Source organism: Anomaloglossus baeobatrachus, chromosome 2 (assembly GCF_048569485.1).
Source record: "Anomaloglossus baeobatrachus isolate aAnoBae1 chromosome 2, aAnoBae1.hap1, whole genome shotgun sequence".
NCBI classification, from domain to species: Eukaryota; Metazoa; Chordata; class Amphibia; order Anura; family Aromobatidae; genus Anomaloglossus; species Anomaloglossus baeobatrachus.
In genome coordinates this window covers 649838361-649854968 of record NC_134354.1, presented here as the reverse complement: position 1 = coordinate 649854968, position 16608 = coordinate 649838361, and the positions used below count along the sequence as shown (strand labels likewise).

The 16608-nt window shown below is 43.9% G+C and overlaps 1 protein-coding gene across 1 annotated transcript in view; it reads right to left on the bottom strand.

Annotated features, from left to right (window-relative positions):
- GDF11 (growth differentiation factor 11) overlaps nucleotides 1-16608 on the bottom strand; it is a 504637-nt gene that overhangs the window by 52140 nt on the left and 435889 nt on the right. The window contains exon 2 of the mRNA XM_075337001.1: nucleotides 7820-8193. Coding sequence (XP_075193116.1) covers nucleotides 7820-8193 — 374 coding nt within the window. The remainder of the gene's footprint in view (nucleotides 1-7819; nucleotides 8194-16608) is intronic.

Sequence of the window (16608 nt, the reverse complement as noted above, 5' to 3'; positions counted from 1 at the left end):
AAAAAGCGCTTGACAAAAGCTTGGACACACTTAAGCGGGCTTTACACGCTGTGATCTCTCTAGCGAGATCGCAAGCGATTGTACCCACCCCCATCGGTTGTGCGACACGAGCAAATTGCTGCCCGTCGCGCACAACCTCGCTTACCCCCGTCACACGGACTTACCTATCTGGTGACGTCGCTCTGGCCGGCGAACCGCCTCCTTTTTAAGGGGGCGGTTCGTGCGGTGTCACAGCAACGTCACACGGCAGCCATCCAATAGAAGCGGAGGGGCGGAGATGAGCGGGATGTGACATACCGCCCACCTTCTTCCTTCCGCATTGCCGGTGGAGGCAGGTAAGGAGATGTTCCTCGCTCCTGCGGTGTCACACACAGCGATGTGTGGTGCCGCAGGAACGACGAACATCGCTAATGAGAGGTAAATGATTTTTTATTTTAGGACGACCTCTCTGCGGCAAACGATTTTTTCCGCTTTTGCGATCGTTTTAGGACGCACATAACTGTTACACGCTCTTCGGCTTATGAGAGCCTTATTACTGCCACACTGTGTCCTAACCCTGCTAAAAACAGCTTGGTGCAGAAAGTTTCTTTATGGGGTCTGTGTGCCCCGACTGCACCCGGGGATCAAACAAAGAAGTTTTAGTGGGTTAGGCTAGGTTCACACACTGCGTTTTTTTGATGCTGCGTTTTTGTGCGTTTTTTGCGGCAAAAACCGCACAAAAACGCACCCGCGTCAAAAAAACGCGGCAAAAAATGCACGCGTTTTTCCGCGATTTAGTGCGTTTTTTTGCTGCATTTTGCTGCGTTTTTGCTCACTGCGTCTTTATGCGTTTTTTATCAGTGAACAAAAAAAAAAGGTCTGATGTCATTTCCTTTTTCAATGTGTTCTTCATTCTCCACTAGTGTATGCAGAAGAGCAGACAGCTGCAGAACTACAAGGCTCAGCATACTCCATCCAATAGTGTATGCAGGAGAGCAGACAGCAGCTGCAGAACTACAAGACTCAGCATGCTCCATCCAGGACTGTATGCTTGAGGGAGAGTCAGGGGGAGCAGATCTACAAGGCTCAGCATCCTCCATCCAATAGTGTATGCAGGAGAGCAGACAGCAACTGTCGAACTACAAGGCTCAGCATCCTCCATCCAATAGTGTATGCAGGAGAGCAGACAGCAGCTGTCGAACTACAAGGCTCAGCATCCTCCTTCCAGGACTGTATGCAGGATTTCTTTGCCCCCCCCAAACAAAAAAAATGACGTGCGCTTCGCCATATTTTTGTTTGCTAGCCGGGTACAGCAGGCAGGTACGGGCTGCCCCCAACCCCCAGCTGCCTATTTGTCCCCGGCTGGGAACCAAAAATATAGGGAAGCCCTTTTTTTTTTTAATTATTTCATGAATTTCATGAAATAATTTTTAAAAAAAATTGACGTGAGCTTCACCCAATTTTTGAGTCCAGCCGGGTACAACTAGGCAGCTGGGGGTTGGAATCCACAGTGCAGGGTGCCCATGCTTTCTGGGCACCCCCGCTGTGAATTGCAGTCCCGCAGCCACCCCAGAAAATGGCGCTTTCATAGAAGCGTCATCTTCTGGCGCTGTATCCAACTCTACCAGCTGCCCTGATGCCGGGTGGCTCGCTGGGTAATAATGGGGTTAGGGCTAGCTGTATAGCTGGCCCTAAGCCCGAAATTCATGGTGTCACGCCAATATTAGACATGGCCACCATGAATTTCTAGTAAAAATAAAAAAAAAACACAACACAGAAAAATATTTTTATTAGAAATAAAACACAACACAATTAGTGACTACATCTTTATTGAAATAAAGAACCCCCCTCCGCAGTAATCCTGGGTCAAGGGTCCTGCGCCGTCCAATCCGGATCCAATATCATCTGATCGGTTTGCTGGAAGGCAAAGCGATCAGATGATGTGTCAGGTTCTAGGGGCTGAAGCACATCACACATCAGCTGATTGTATAAAAGCCGTTTATACAATCAGCAGATGCATTGGTGCAAAAAAAAAAAATTACTCACTTATGTGCTGATTACCGGCAGCTCCTGGAGCGATTGGAGGAGTCTGATCCCGTCCGATCGCTGCAGCAGCTGCCGGTAATCAGGGATGAAGTCTCCTGACGCATCCGCTGATAGCTTAAACCGGCCGGGCGCCCGCGTCACCGCGATACTTACGATCACCTGATGCGTCAGGTGACTGCATCAGGTGATCCATCGCCAGGTCCTGCATCTATCGGAGGTGTCCCAGCCGTCTGCACACAGCCGGAGCGGCGATACCGTGAGAGGAGCGGGCATGGCACCGGGAGGCTGCAGACAGGTGAGTATAATTTTTTTTTTTTTTCTACTGTTCACTTTTGTTTTCGCAGCCGCTTCCACCTCCCGCCCAGACATGGCGCCGCACGGCAGCATACATGCACAGGACGGGAGGTGGAAGCGGCGGTGACGGTACCGGGAGGATTCACGCTTCTGTGTTTACTGACAGAAGGAATCCTCTTCCTGTACATGTCACTTTACTACCCACCTCCTGCGTTTATAGCTGCGTTTTTGGTCTTAGAAACGCACCAAAACACAGCTATTTGCGTTTCTCATTGCGTCTTTCAACATCCCATTGCACTCAATGGATGAAAAGCGCAGTGAAAAACGCGGGAATAATTGACATGCTGCGTTTTTGTGGCACCACAAAAACGCAGCTGAAAAAAAAACGCTGTGTGCAGACAGCAAAAATGAAAACTCAAAGACTTTGCTGGGGAAGCAAAGTCATGCAGTTTTCTGAGCAAAAACGCACCCGAAAACTGCGCAAAAACGCCACGAAAAACGCACTGTGTGAACTTACCCTTAGCTGTCATCCCATTCCCCACCTAAAAGGGGTTGTTCCTACAAGGCTCTTAATCAAGACATAAGGACTCTTATTATGGTTACATGCTGTTTTACTTTGCATCTAGATATATATTTTTATGTGTTTTTGCACGTCTTTAAGAAACCTAGAATAATTTAAGCAACAGTATTCATTGAAGAATGTATTTGTATGCATGTTGTTTCTTCTGTTTTTTAGATGTGTATGTGTCAGGGACAACACTCTTCAAGAGGGGAGATGTGGTATCGCACAAAGATACCATCTCCATAGGGTACCAGAATTATAGTGTTTCACATAAATGTAATTTTCTATGTACAGTATATTGTTTACTGTAGCATATTGTGAAAACCTGCTGACAGGTAGCCCTCAGAGGGTTAAGAATCCCCTGTGCAGTCAGCCAATGACTGTAGCTCTATGAGTCAGAGGCGAGTGGGAGGAGCTAACTACGGCTACACAGTGAAGGAAAGAGTCAGTTAGGAGACGTGAATGAAAAAGAAAAAAATTTCAGCTCACCTGCTAGCCAGACTGCTCAGATCTTCAGGGTGCACGGATCCGCTGGTAGGTCCAGGCCAGCCTGAGGTAAGTGGTAACAATGAAGGGGAAGGAGGATCCAGCACAAATTCCTTTAGTTAAAAATAATTTCTTCCTTTATTTAATGTATTAAAAACATTCTGAGACCGAAGATGAAGACATATTATAATGCATAGGTACTCTTTACGCGTTTCGGACTTAAAAATTAAAAACAACAAAGTCCTTAGTCATAAGTGACCTATGCCAGACTGGAAGCTGTTCATATAGGGGAGGAAAACCAGCCCAAAACCAGGAAATGAGCGAAAAATTTTTGCCTTGCAGTCCGAGGGTACAACAGTGTCAACCCGTACTATCCGTCGGCGTCTGAATGAAAAGGGACTGTATGGTAGGATACCCAGGAAGACCCCACTTCTTACCCCGAGACATAAAGCCAGGCTGGAGTTTGCCAAAACGTACCTGAGAAAGCCTAAAACGTTTTGGAAAAATGTTCTCTGGTCAGATGAGACAAAAGTAGAGCTTTTTGGGAAAAGCCATCAACATAGAGATTACAGGAAAAAAAGAGGCAGTCAAAGAAAAGAACACGGTCCCTACAGTCAAACATGGCGGAGGTTCCCTGATGTTTTGGGGTTGCTTTGCTGCCTCTGGCACTGGACTGCTTGACAGTGTGCATTGCATTATGAAGTCTTAAGACTGCCAACAAATTTTGCAGCATAATGTAGGGCCCAGTGTGAGAAAACTGGGTCTTCCTCAGAGGTCATGGGTCTTCCAGCAGGACAATGACCCAAAAACACACTTCAAAAAGCACTAGAAAATGGTTTGATAGAAAGCACTGGAGACTACTACTAAAGTGGCCAGCAATGAGTCCAGACCTGAATCCCATAGAACACCTGTGGAGAGATCTTAAAATGGCAGTTTGGAGAAGGCACCCTTCAAATCTCAGGGACCTGGAGCAGTTTGCCAAAGAAGAATGGTCTAAAATTCCAGCAGAGCATTGTAAGAAACTCATTGATGGTTACCGGAAGCGGTTGTTTGCAGTTATTTTGGCTAAAGGTTGTGCAACTAAGTATTAGGCTAAGGGTGCCAATACTTTTGTCTGGCCCATTTTTGGAGTTTTGTGTAAAATGATCAATGATTTTATTTTTGTTTCATTCTCTTTTGTGTTTTTCATTGCAAGCAAATTAAATGAAGATAATAATACCAAAGAATTTGTGATTGCAATTATTTTCAAGAAGAAACTGAGTATTATCTGACAGAATTGCAGGGGTGCCAATACTTTTGGCCAGGACTGTATATGAAGAACAACTAAGCCCAAAATGAGGAACGTTTTCCTTCAAAGTCTGACTGTCTGTTAGTGTGGGAGCCTTCAATTGTAAGGGGCACTTTGCACACTGCGACATCGCAGGTGCGATGTCGGTGGGGTCAAATTGAAAATGACGCACTTCCGGCATCGCATGCGACATCGCAGTGTGTAAAGGCTGGATGATACGATTAACGAGCGCAAAAGCGTCGTAATCGTATCATCGGTGCAGCGTCGGCGTAATCCATGATTACGCTGACGCGACGGTCCGATGTTGTTCCTCGCTCCTGCGGCAGCACACATCGCTGTGTGTGAAGTCGCAGGAGCGAGGAACGTCTCCTACCGGCCTCACTGCGGCTTCCGTAGGATATGCAGAAGGAAGGAGGTGGGCAGGATGTTTACATCCTGCTCATCTCCGCCCCTCCGCTCTGATTGGCCGCCTGCCGTGTGACGTCGCAGTGACGCCGCACGACCCGCCCCCTTAACAAGGAGGCGGGTCGCCGGCCACAGGGACGTCGCACGGCAGGTGAGTGTGTGTGTGAAGCTGGCGTAGCGATAACTTTCGCTACGCCAGCTATCACCACATATCGCTGCTGCGACGGGGGCGGGCACTATCGCACTCGGCATCGCAGCATCGGCCTGCGATGTCTTAGTGTGCAAAGCCCGCCTAAGTGTGGAAAACACCAACCAACTATCGCTACCTGTAAATAGTTACTCAACCTGTTGTCCCCAGTAAAGAAAACTTGTTCATTACCAAAACAAAGTTGTTTAATTATTAAAGATTAGCAACAACTATCACCACAATCGGACTCTACTGTGCACCACATGAGGTTACTACACTAGCATCCCCTTTCATTTCACCCTTATAGTATGATGCCAACAAAAGTGCCCCACAAACACTGCACAATACCCCTACAGTGAAATTCCTGCATAGTATCCTTTACATAGCCTACCATCTAGTAAAATGGGCCCCTCATAAGTCTCCATATAGAACAATGAACATCTCATAATCCTTCATATAGTATAATGAACCCCCCCATGGTTCTCTATGTAGAATAATGCACCCCATAGTCCTCCATATAAGATAATGCACCCCCATAATCCTCCATATAATATACTGCATACGCCATAGTCCTTTATACAGTTTGTCCACCCATATCCTGTCCACCGCCATTAACTTGAGAACAGCGGCAGCTATAGGAATAGAAGTTGTGTCTAGGTATAGTAAAGTAGCCATGTGCTACGCAATGAAACAACCTATAGCGCCACCTGGTGGAAAACAACGGAGTTAGCATTTTTATCTCGAAAACGGAACGAGATAGACAAAAAAAGTGAATTACAAAGTTGTAGGGCATCATCAATTCAATCCGAATCGACACCTTGCATAAAGAAATGCTATGATATGAAACCCATGACCCTCTCCAAAACACTGAATGCTGGTCACGCATATGGCGCTCATAGGCTGGGGAGAAGCTTCAGGCGACCCGGCAATAAAGCTGCGGAGGACAGGGCCTTTATGGACTGTTCCCATGAAGCTCAGAGATCGGGGGCACTAGCGCAACAAGGGGGATAGGGCTTTCCTAGTAAGCGGCCCACTGAAATCTCAAGCGTGCGCTCCCGAGAGCAGGCTCCTTCACTTAGCCACAGTGGGGAGCGGGGCCTGGAAAGCTCCAAGCTACCGGGCCACAACGGACAATCTAAATTGTGTGCCAGGAGGCAGCTTATGGACCACCAGGCAGTGCTGCAGGGGACGGGACTCGGACAAGCTCCCCTCAGGAGACAGCGGCAGTCAGAGACTTGGTGTACCCTGTTGTCAGCGTCTGCTTCATTGCTGAGTGAGAACCGACTGACCCCTGCACTGCACCCCTGCATCACCATCCATAGTCCCGGGGCCTACCCCTACCCGTGGAGGGTAACGTCATCTTGCTGCCCCACTCCATCACACCGGGTACTCCTAACGGCAGCGGCGGTACTCCCGATTTCCATACACCACAGGTGGCATCATGAATTATATTTGTCCCCTGTAAATAGTCCCCCTTTTTCATTTGAGTGTGGCATCTAGTCCCCGGGTCCGGAGACCCTCGAGCCACGAGCAATCACCACCCCCGGATCCGAGCGGTTCGATCCGCTGCAGAGGCGGCACACAGAATCTAATTGTTCCGCTCTCAAGTCCTTCTTTAAACAAACTGCCTTCTGTTAGAGTCAAATATTTCACATTTTTACTCATTCGTCTTGATGATAAGCAGGCATTTTCTGCATCCCAGTTCCTATGTTTTTGTGCATAGTTGAGTTGTCTGGACTTGTTTCCATGTCAAAGATATGGATTTTTTATCACAATTCCTCCATTTTTACCACAAAATGTACACCGTAAAAACAATTACCAAACAACCTTGTCAGAAGTCTGGTTTTTTTCATAGTTTCTCCACATTTGGAATTTTTTCACAGCTTTACAGTGCACAATGTGGTAAAATGAAGTGTGTCATTCAAAAGTGCATCTGGTCTTGTGTGATATTATTGGTCACTCATACACCTGACTATAATCCTACAAAGTCCCTAAGATTGTGCAAGTGTACCTAGAAGAGCTGATGCTGTTATGAAGGCAAAGAGGTCACACCAAATATGGATTTCATTTCATTTCTCTTTAGTTCATTCACTTTGCATTTTGCTAATTGATAAGCTATTAACACATATTTTTTAAGCATTTTTATTTTTACTTTACAGAAGTTTTTCCACACCCACCTAAAACGTTTGCACAGTACTTTATATGTGAGAATAGTAATCTCCTTTTTGTTTGTGCAGTTCATTTCGTAGGAGCAGCTCCCAAAGTGATTTATGGGTTACTTTGTGGGTTAATATAGGGGCGGACATACCATTGGTGCTGCGTGTCCAGCCATGCAGGGGCACAAGAGGTTGGGAGTCATTTCTACCTCCAGAGCAGGTAGAATTGTGCATTTTGATGAGTTCTTGGGCTGCACAAGGCCTACATATTGTTCTTGCATAGGGGCCCTTTTCTGTCTGTGTTTACCAGCGGGTTAATAAATGCTATTATATTGCACAAATGTGATCAAACTATTAAAATGAATTTATTAGTATGATTTATTTTTATTTTTTTAATTAATGGAAAATATACCCACCAGGCCTTCTGCTCCAGGTCCAAGTGAAGTGACCGCAAGATCATTTCCATTAGGGTCAAAGGCATTAATCTCAATACCCCAGTTGTTATGTGGCTGCTTGAACCAGTTTTGTAACACATGCTTAAAATCAATACTTTGCCAATGGCCTGTACGTGAATGTAAGTCAATCTTCAAAGATCTAATGCGAATGTGTTTGCTGCCTTCTTCGGTTATAGGCTTCAAACGCAGGATCTGCAGGTAGACGGTGGAGGTATGCTGCACGGGACGCAGGTAAACCCATAACTGGGCTTTTACTACCTTGGTGAACATAATTTTTGGGCTGAAGTTAAAGTAACAGCAGTGAGGACTCCCATCCAATCTCACAACTGGGTCAGCTGTAAAAGGAAAAGAAAAAGTAGTAATGAGATAACGTTAGGAATGAAGCTATTTTAGACATTGTAACAAAGATTTACATTTTGATCTATAACTTTGAACATACTTTTTTTGGAATTGGAATTGCACTGAAAACCTTAATTGGTATCAAACCATCCTAACACTGTAACCTTACAAAGGGACATTATTGCTCATGTTGTCTTTACACTTCTGGCTTACTTAAAAGGGTTATCCACTTTTAGAAATTGTTGGTCCCTGGGCTTATTTCGAGAGTACCTCACCTCTCTTTCACCCTATCATGAGCCCCACTTCCCACAATGGGCTAGTAGGATGACAATGGGTTGCCTTGGCAGCTCTAATGACGGCACTGGGCCTGCCATTTTAGAAGTTCTATAAAGTTCTGCCAGAGGCATGGCTTAACCCCTTAACGACCGCGGGCCGTAAAATTACGTCCTAAATGACATAATCTTACTGCCCGCGGTCCTCCGGCGGCAGCATGCCGCGATCGGCACACATCTCAGCTGATTTTCACAGCTGAGATGTGTGCCTGCTAGGCACGAGCAGAATTGTTATCTGCTCGTGCCGATTAACCCCTTATATGGCGCTGTCAATACATGACAGTGCCATTATAAGCGCAATTGCGGTAAGCATTTACTTACCGCCCGAAACCGGAAGTCACGTGACGCGATCACGTGACTCCCGATAGTTGTCATGGTAGCACAGGGTCATGTGATGACTCCTGTACTACACATGACTTGGTTTCACTTTCGCTGTGCCCGGGGCACAGCAAAAGAGAAAGACAGCGTATCTGCTGTTTACAGCCTTCCAGCTGTGATCAGCAGATACTGCAGAGCGATCGGAATGCTGATCGCAATAGCCCCCTAGGGGGACTAGTAAATTAAAAAAAAAAAGTTAAAAAATAAGTTTTAAAAAATTAAAAAAAAAACAAAAAAACCTAAAAGTTCAAATCACCCCCCATTCGCCCCATTGAAAATTAAAGGGTTAAAAAAATAAAAAATATACACACATTTGGTATCGCCGCGTTCAGAAACGCCCGATCTATCAAAATATAAAATCAATTAATCTGATCAGTAAACGGCGTAGCGGCAAAAAAATTCCAAACGCCAAAACGACGTTTTTTTGTCGCCACAACTTTTGCGCAAAATGCAATAAGAGGCGATCAAAACGTAGCATCTGCGCAAAAATGGTACCGTTAAAAACGTCAGCTCGAGACGCAAAAAATAAGCCGTCATTGAGCCTAAGATCCCGAAAAATGAGAACGCTACGGGTCACGGAATATGGTGTAAAACGTGCGCCACTTTTTTCGGACAAACTTCCGATTTTTTTTTAACCCCTTATATAAAAGTAAACCTATACATGTTTGGTGTCTACGAACTCGCACTGACCTGAGGCATCACACCCACACATCAGTTTTACCATATAGTGAACACAGTGAATAAAATATCTCAAAAACCATAGTGCTATCGCACTTTTTTTGCAATTTTTCAGCATTTGGAATTTTTTTGCCATTTTCTAGTACACAATATGGTAAAACTGATGGTTTCATTTAAAAGTACAGCTCGTTACGCAAAAAATGAGCCCTCACATGACCATATTGACTGAAAAATAAAAAAGTTATGTCTCTCAGAAAAAGAATGGCGAAAAAAAAAAACGGAAAGCGAAAAATCGGCCGGTCGTGAAGGGGTTAAAGGAGACCAGCCACCAGGATTTTCATGTATAAACTAAAGCCAGTGCTATACTGGCGCTATCATGCTGATTCTAACCATACCTTTAATTATGAGATTGAATGTATACTTTTTGAAATATAGGCAAGTAAAGTTTGTGAAATGCACTGTTATTAGGTTTAGATAGGTGTAAAAAAATATATAATGGGTAGGTTGCGTTTTGCTAGTTATTCCTACCCCTGTCTGCCTGTCCTTCCTCCCCCTGTCTTTCCTCCCAGAGGGAGGAACACAGGCAGGCAGACAGGGGCAGAAATAACTAACAAAACCCAACCCCCCTATTAGATATTCCGTTTCACCTATTATTAAATAACAATGCATTTCAGAAACTTTACTCATCTAAATTTCAGAAAGTATACATCTGATCCCACAACTAAAGATATGTTTAGAGTCAGCATTATAGCGCCAGTATAGCACTGGCTTTAGTTTATATATGAAAATCCTGTTGAGTGATCCTCTTTAAAAAGAGATTGCTTCTAGGTTAATTCTCTATTGTATCTTTCATTCCAGGTTCAGGGCTCCTCACAGAACTATTAGTCAAAGCAATACTCCAATCATAAAATATAACCTTTAATAATCAAATGTAAAATACACCAAAGTGAAATATTTTATATTTGGAGTATTGCTTTGACTAATAGATGTTTTCAGACTCCAATATGGCCATGTTATGAGTAGATATTCTCCTAGCAGGATTAAACAGAAATACAAATAAAATTTTGAAAAAAAAAATCACAATTATCTTCAAAAACGTTTAAAAAAAAGTTTAAATTTCCCATTGTTTTCCCATTCCATGAAGATTTATCTCTTTTTATTTATCAATACATTTTATTGTAAATTATCTGGTATGAAACCACAGAAAATAAACACTCATATCGCTGTGTCAATGGAAAAATAAGACAATTTATGGCTCTTGGAGAGCTAGGAGGGAAAACAATAAAACGGAAAAAGAACCATGGCATCCAGAGGTTAATAGGCTTTAAAAAATGCTTAACAAGCCCCATCAGAAAGTTACAGAATGCTTTATTGGCCCCTGCATAGAATGCTTAAAAGCATCCACATCAAGTCCATGAAACAGTGCTACAGTAATACAGCTCAACAATATGATGTAAAGCAAATACTGTCCTTATACTGGTTGCAGCTACTGTAAAACTCAATATACATTTATAATCGGTCTTTTTTTTAGTAACGGAGAGGCTTGGAATGTATTGCTGGAGCTGGCTTTATTATGCCTTTTCTCTAACAAGCGATCTGCTTCCTAAAGCTATGGCAATGATTTTAAACTATAAAGGTTAAACAGAGCATGACAGGCCTGTACAACTGGTAATCCAACATGAGAAAACGCATCTTGTACTCTTGTCCATGTAATAAAATCACTAGGATAAAGATGCTAATGTAAATGAACATGGCTCGCTTTGTTACTTGGTTTTCTTTTCAGAATTCTTACATTACGTAAGTGATACTGCCTTATATCACCTAATAACCCTCACTTTTTCTTATTCATCTAGCACTTTGCAATCTTGTTTCTCCACTTCTCCCTCCTTATTTTTCTATGGCAGCGATCTTAGTGGCACCAGTTTTTCAAGAGACGGAGCCCCGAGGGACAGACTGAGGGACATCTGTTTCTAATAAAGTTTCTGGTGCAGCAGGCCGTTTCAGAGCTCCCCTAGGAGTAATGAACACTGGGGAACAGAGCCAGAATTCCTCCAGTATGGAGCCAAGCCAAACAATCAACTCATCAAAGCCCAGAACCAAAGACAAGAGGAGAGGGCAAGTGAGAGAGGGGAAGAACAGAAATAGAAATGTACAGCATACAGTATGAAAGTGTAAAAAATTAAATATACTGAACAAAAATATAAACACAACACTTTTGATTTTGCTCCTATTTTTTATAAGCTGAACTAAAAAGTCTAAGACTTTTTTTATGTACTCAAAAGGACTTTTTCTCTCAAATATTGTTCACAAATTTGTCTAAATCTGTGTAGATGATCTCTTTTCTTTTGCTGAGATAATCCATCCACCTCACTGGTATGGCATATCAAGATGCTGATTAGACAGCATGATTATTGCACAGGTGTGCCGTAGGGTGGTGTCACACACAGCGACGACGACAACGACGTCGCTGCTACGTCACCATTTTCTGTGACGTTGCAGCGACGTCCCGTCGCTGTTGCTGTGTGTGACATCCAACAACGACCTGGCCCCTGCTGTGAGGTCGCCGGTCGTTGCTGAATGTCCAGCTTCATTTTTTGGTCGTCGCTCTCCCGCTGTGACGCACACATCGCTGTGTGTGACAGCGAGAGAGCGACGAAATGAAGCGAGCAGGGAGCAGGAGCCGGCGTCTGGCAGCTGCGGTAAGCTGTAACCAGAGTAAACATCGGGTAACCAAGGGAAGACCTTTCCCTGGTTACCCGATATTTACCTTCGTTACCAGCGTCCGCTGCTCTCGTTGCCAGTGCCGGCTCCCGCTCTCTGCACATGTAGCTGCAGTACACATCGGGTAATTAACCCGATGTGTACTGTAGCTAGGAGTGCAGGGAGCCAGCGCTAAGCAATGTGCGCGGCTCCCTGCTCTCTGCACATGTAGCACAGCGACACGTGTCGTTATGATCGCTGCTGCGTCTGCTGTGTTTGACAGCTAAGCAGCGATCATAACAGCGACTTACAAGGTCGCTGTTGCATCACAGAAAATGGTGACGTAACAGCGACGGCGTTGTCGCTGTCGCTGTGTGTGAACCCAGCTTTAAGCTGGCAACAATAAAAGACCACTCTAAAATGTGCAGTTTTATCACACTTCACAATGCCACAGATGTCACAAGCTTTGAGGGAGCAGCGTACATTTAGCATGCTGACTGCAGGAATGTACACCAGAGCTGTTGCCTGTGAATTGAATGTTCATTATCTATCAAAAGCCATCTCCAAAGGTGTTTCAGTGAATTTGGCCACACCAGTGAAAGGGATGGATTATCTTGGCAAAGGTGAAGTGCTCACTAACACAGATTTAGATACATTTGTCAAAAATAGTTGAGAGAAAAATGCCTTTTTGTACTTAGATTTTTGAGTTCAGCTCATGAAATGGGAGTAAAAAAAAGTGTTTAAATTTTTGTTCTTTATAGATAGGATAAAGGAAAAAGAAGGGAAGGAAAAAGAAGGGAAAGTAGGGAAAGAAGGTAAAAAATACCAAAAGAGCTGATAAGTTAAAAATACTTATAAATGAATGAAAATGACTAGAAGAGAAGAGGAAATATTAGCAGAAGAAAGACTACAGCACAATGAACAGCAGAAAAATAAAAAAAGGACATTAAGAAGAGAAAAGAAGATGAAAAGGTAAGAGGACAAAATAAACAAGCAAAATGGTAAAATGTTTGTATTTCAAGGAAAGTAAGGAGTGAAAGGAGAGGAATTAAGGGAGGAAATAAGTAGGTTATAGAAATTAGAAAAACCGGGAAGAGGAGGAACTGGAAGGAAGACAGAAGAGAAAAAATTGCTATCAATTCTAAACTGTAGTATGGCTTAGAAAACCAATGATGGCGTCTTATCTGCAGGCTTGAAACTTAAGGCCCTGTCACACACAGAGATAAATCTGCGGCAGATCTGTGGTTGCAGTGAAATTGTGGACAATCAGTGCCAGGTTTGTGGCTGTGTAGAAATGGAACAATATGTCCATGATTTCACTGCAACCACTGATCTGCCAAAGAGTTATCTCTGTATGTGACAGGGCCTTTATGTTGTTGCCTTATCATTGTGCATGTAAATTACATGGACTCTATTGATTGGTTAGAAGTGAATGGATAAGTTATATATTTCTTTTTTTAACCACTTGATGCCCCATAATGTATATATCTGTTATAGGGCATTAACGATGTGTCAGGGATTTTAGAGCAGGCTCAAAACCAAAACCTGCTCCATAGAGGGAAGACGCAGCTATATTATATAGCTGACATCTGCCTCTAAATGATAAGAATACTCGATGATCTCTGGTGTTAACCTTTTTAATGCCACTGTCAATTACTGATAGCAGCATTTAAGCATCATGATCTGGCCCGACTATCAGCTTCCCTGTAATTCATTAATAGGGAATCAAAGGGTTGCTTTGACAGCCGGGGGCTAGCTGAATGCTCCCTGTGTATCATATGATCACTTTTGTGGCTGGGTGCCATAGAATACAGAGATTTTTACTATATACAGTGGAACCTTGCTTAACGAGAACAATCCGTTCTGGGACTGTGCTTGTTAACCAAGTTACTCGTTAGGCAAAGCAAGATTTTCCATAGCAAATCATTGCAATGCAAACGATTCGTTCCACAGCGTGTTAAATTTCCCATCCTGGTCCCCTATTCTGTCATTCCACACATGCACAAACACACACAAACACGTACAAACACACACAAACTCACACAAACACACATGCACGCACGCACATGCACATATTATATGCTCACCTTACCTTCTGTTCCATCGCCGGTCTCCTGGGACTTGCTGTTCTCCAGTACAGGGCCAGGCTGTGTATCGCGTTACCATAACGACGAGGGAGGAACCTCCTGGCCAGAGCCCTGACGTCAAAGGCAGAGCTGCTTGCCTCTGATTGGCCAGCGCGTTGCCTTTCAGTAGCGGCGACAGGAAGTTCCTCCCTCGTCGCTATGGATGGCGATACACAGCGTGGACTGGAGCGCAGCGGCGAACTACAGGACCCAGGAGGCCGGCGATGAAACGGAAGGTACACTATATTATGTTATATTATATGCTCACCTTACCTTCCGTTCCATCGCCGGCCTCCTGGGTCTTGTAGTTCGCCGCGAGGACGTCGCGATGTACCCAGGAACTACAAGAACCATGAGACCGGCGGTGGAATGGAAGGTAAGGTGAGCATAATACTGTATGTGTGTGCGTGTGTGTTTGTGTGTGTTTGTGCGTACATGTGTGTGTTTGTGTGGACTGCAAGTGGGGGTCAGAGCGCGGTGGATGTACAGAAGCGGAAGTGTGTGCGGTGAGGATTTCGCTCGTACAGCAAAGCTTTCTCGTAAAGCGGGTTACATATTTACAGAAAGCTTTGCTTGTTAAGCAAAATTCTCGTTAAGTGGGTTACTTGTTAAGCGAGGTACCACTGTACTGTATAGCAATGCTGAGGTATTGCTATATATAGTAGAAGCGATCAGTGAATCGCAGGTTCAAGTCTCCTAAGGGACTGACAAATAAAGTGAAAAGTAAAGAGAAATTTGAATCACCACCCTTTTCTCCAGTTAACAATAAAGATATGTAAACAAAAGTAAAAAATACACATACCATTTGATCTATGAAGATAAAATATAAAATTAATTAATCCTAGCTGTAAAAATTGTAAAAAAAAATAGTAAAAAGAAAAAAAAATACAAATACCAGAAATGCGTGGTTGCTGCAACCCCCCCAAAAGATGAAAGCATTGTATCTACCCCAAAATAGTATCTGTGAGGAAATAGGCATATTTTCGAGCTATTAAGCCATATTCCTATAGCCGCCATCTTGTCAAAGTATGTAAGGCCTAAGGAGGCTTCAATCAGTATGCTAATTAACTTGAGGAAATTGTCTGTTAGCAGTGGTGTGACCAAACGGCAATCTCCTATGATATGGAAATTAGGTGAGCTGTTTAGGCCTTGAGAACACAAAAGGGAAGGAAGACCCCCCTCTGTGATGCTGTAGAAGAAGCTGCAAACTAATTAGGGGCATCCTGTACACCTGAGACAGACAGGCACCAGAAATAAATGTTTAATATCTCGTGAGCCGTGCTTCCTATAAACATGTCAAGCAGAAATATCGCATCCAGGCATGCTGACGATTCTAGCACATATTTTATATAGGTGTGGGACCTATGTAGGTATCCCAAACTTGATATTGGTCAGTGGGGCACCAGCAGACTAATCATGTGTCCTATCATTGGGAAGATAAAATCATAACTGGAAATATGAAAGCATTGTCATCCGCCTACGACATTCCCAGGCAAAGTTATGGCCAATAATCACTTTGGGATATTATTTTAGACTCAAGACAGGGGTGGGGCAGTACACCCCTGCAAGGTCACCAAAAAGGGAGGGGACATGGATTGAGCCAGTTTGATAAAGACAGTGGGAACATTCTTGGCTTGTCTTTGCTCGGGGGCCATGTGTACTATAAACATGTGAGGAAGTCCATGAAACCCTGGTCGAACAGCGCCCCCCTGTAGCCAGACGCATAAGGTAACTGCTTGATTTGTATGCCTGCTTGTGATCCATACCTTACCTGTAAATGTACTCTGACCTATGTATATATATATTCTGTAAATTCCATATTGTATGTATTGTAGTTTCTAGTGTGCCTTAGGCCGATTAAAATATATAATTTAATCGTGGGCTGTTCTGTTATCTCGATCCTGAATTCCATGTGTGTGTGCTCGGCGTAATAGTTATCGTAATCAATTGGTGGCAGCAAGTTTATGCCAAGGGTCATTGTGGGGCAACCAGTGAGATCTGGGGGAGGTTTAGATATATTCCGTCCGCAGAGGTCGAGGGAATATATACCTTACTCTCACCAGGAGCCCTTTAATCATCGGCATGATAGAATAGCGGCCTCCTTGCTTATTGTCGGGCAATTCCATAAATGGCCTGATTATAAGAGGGGCGCTAGAGAGCGCGTCACATGCTCGGTCTGTCGGGTGGTGGAAAGGGG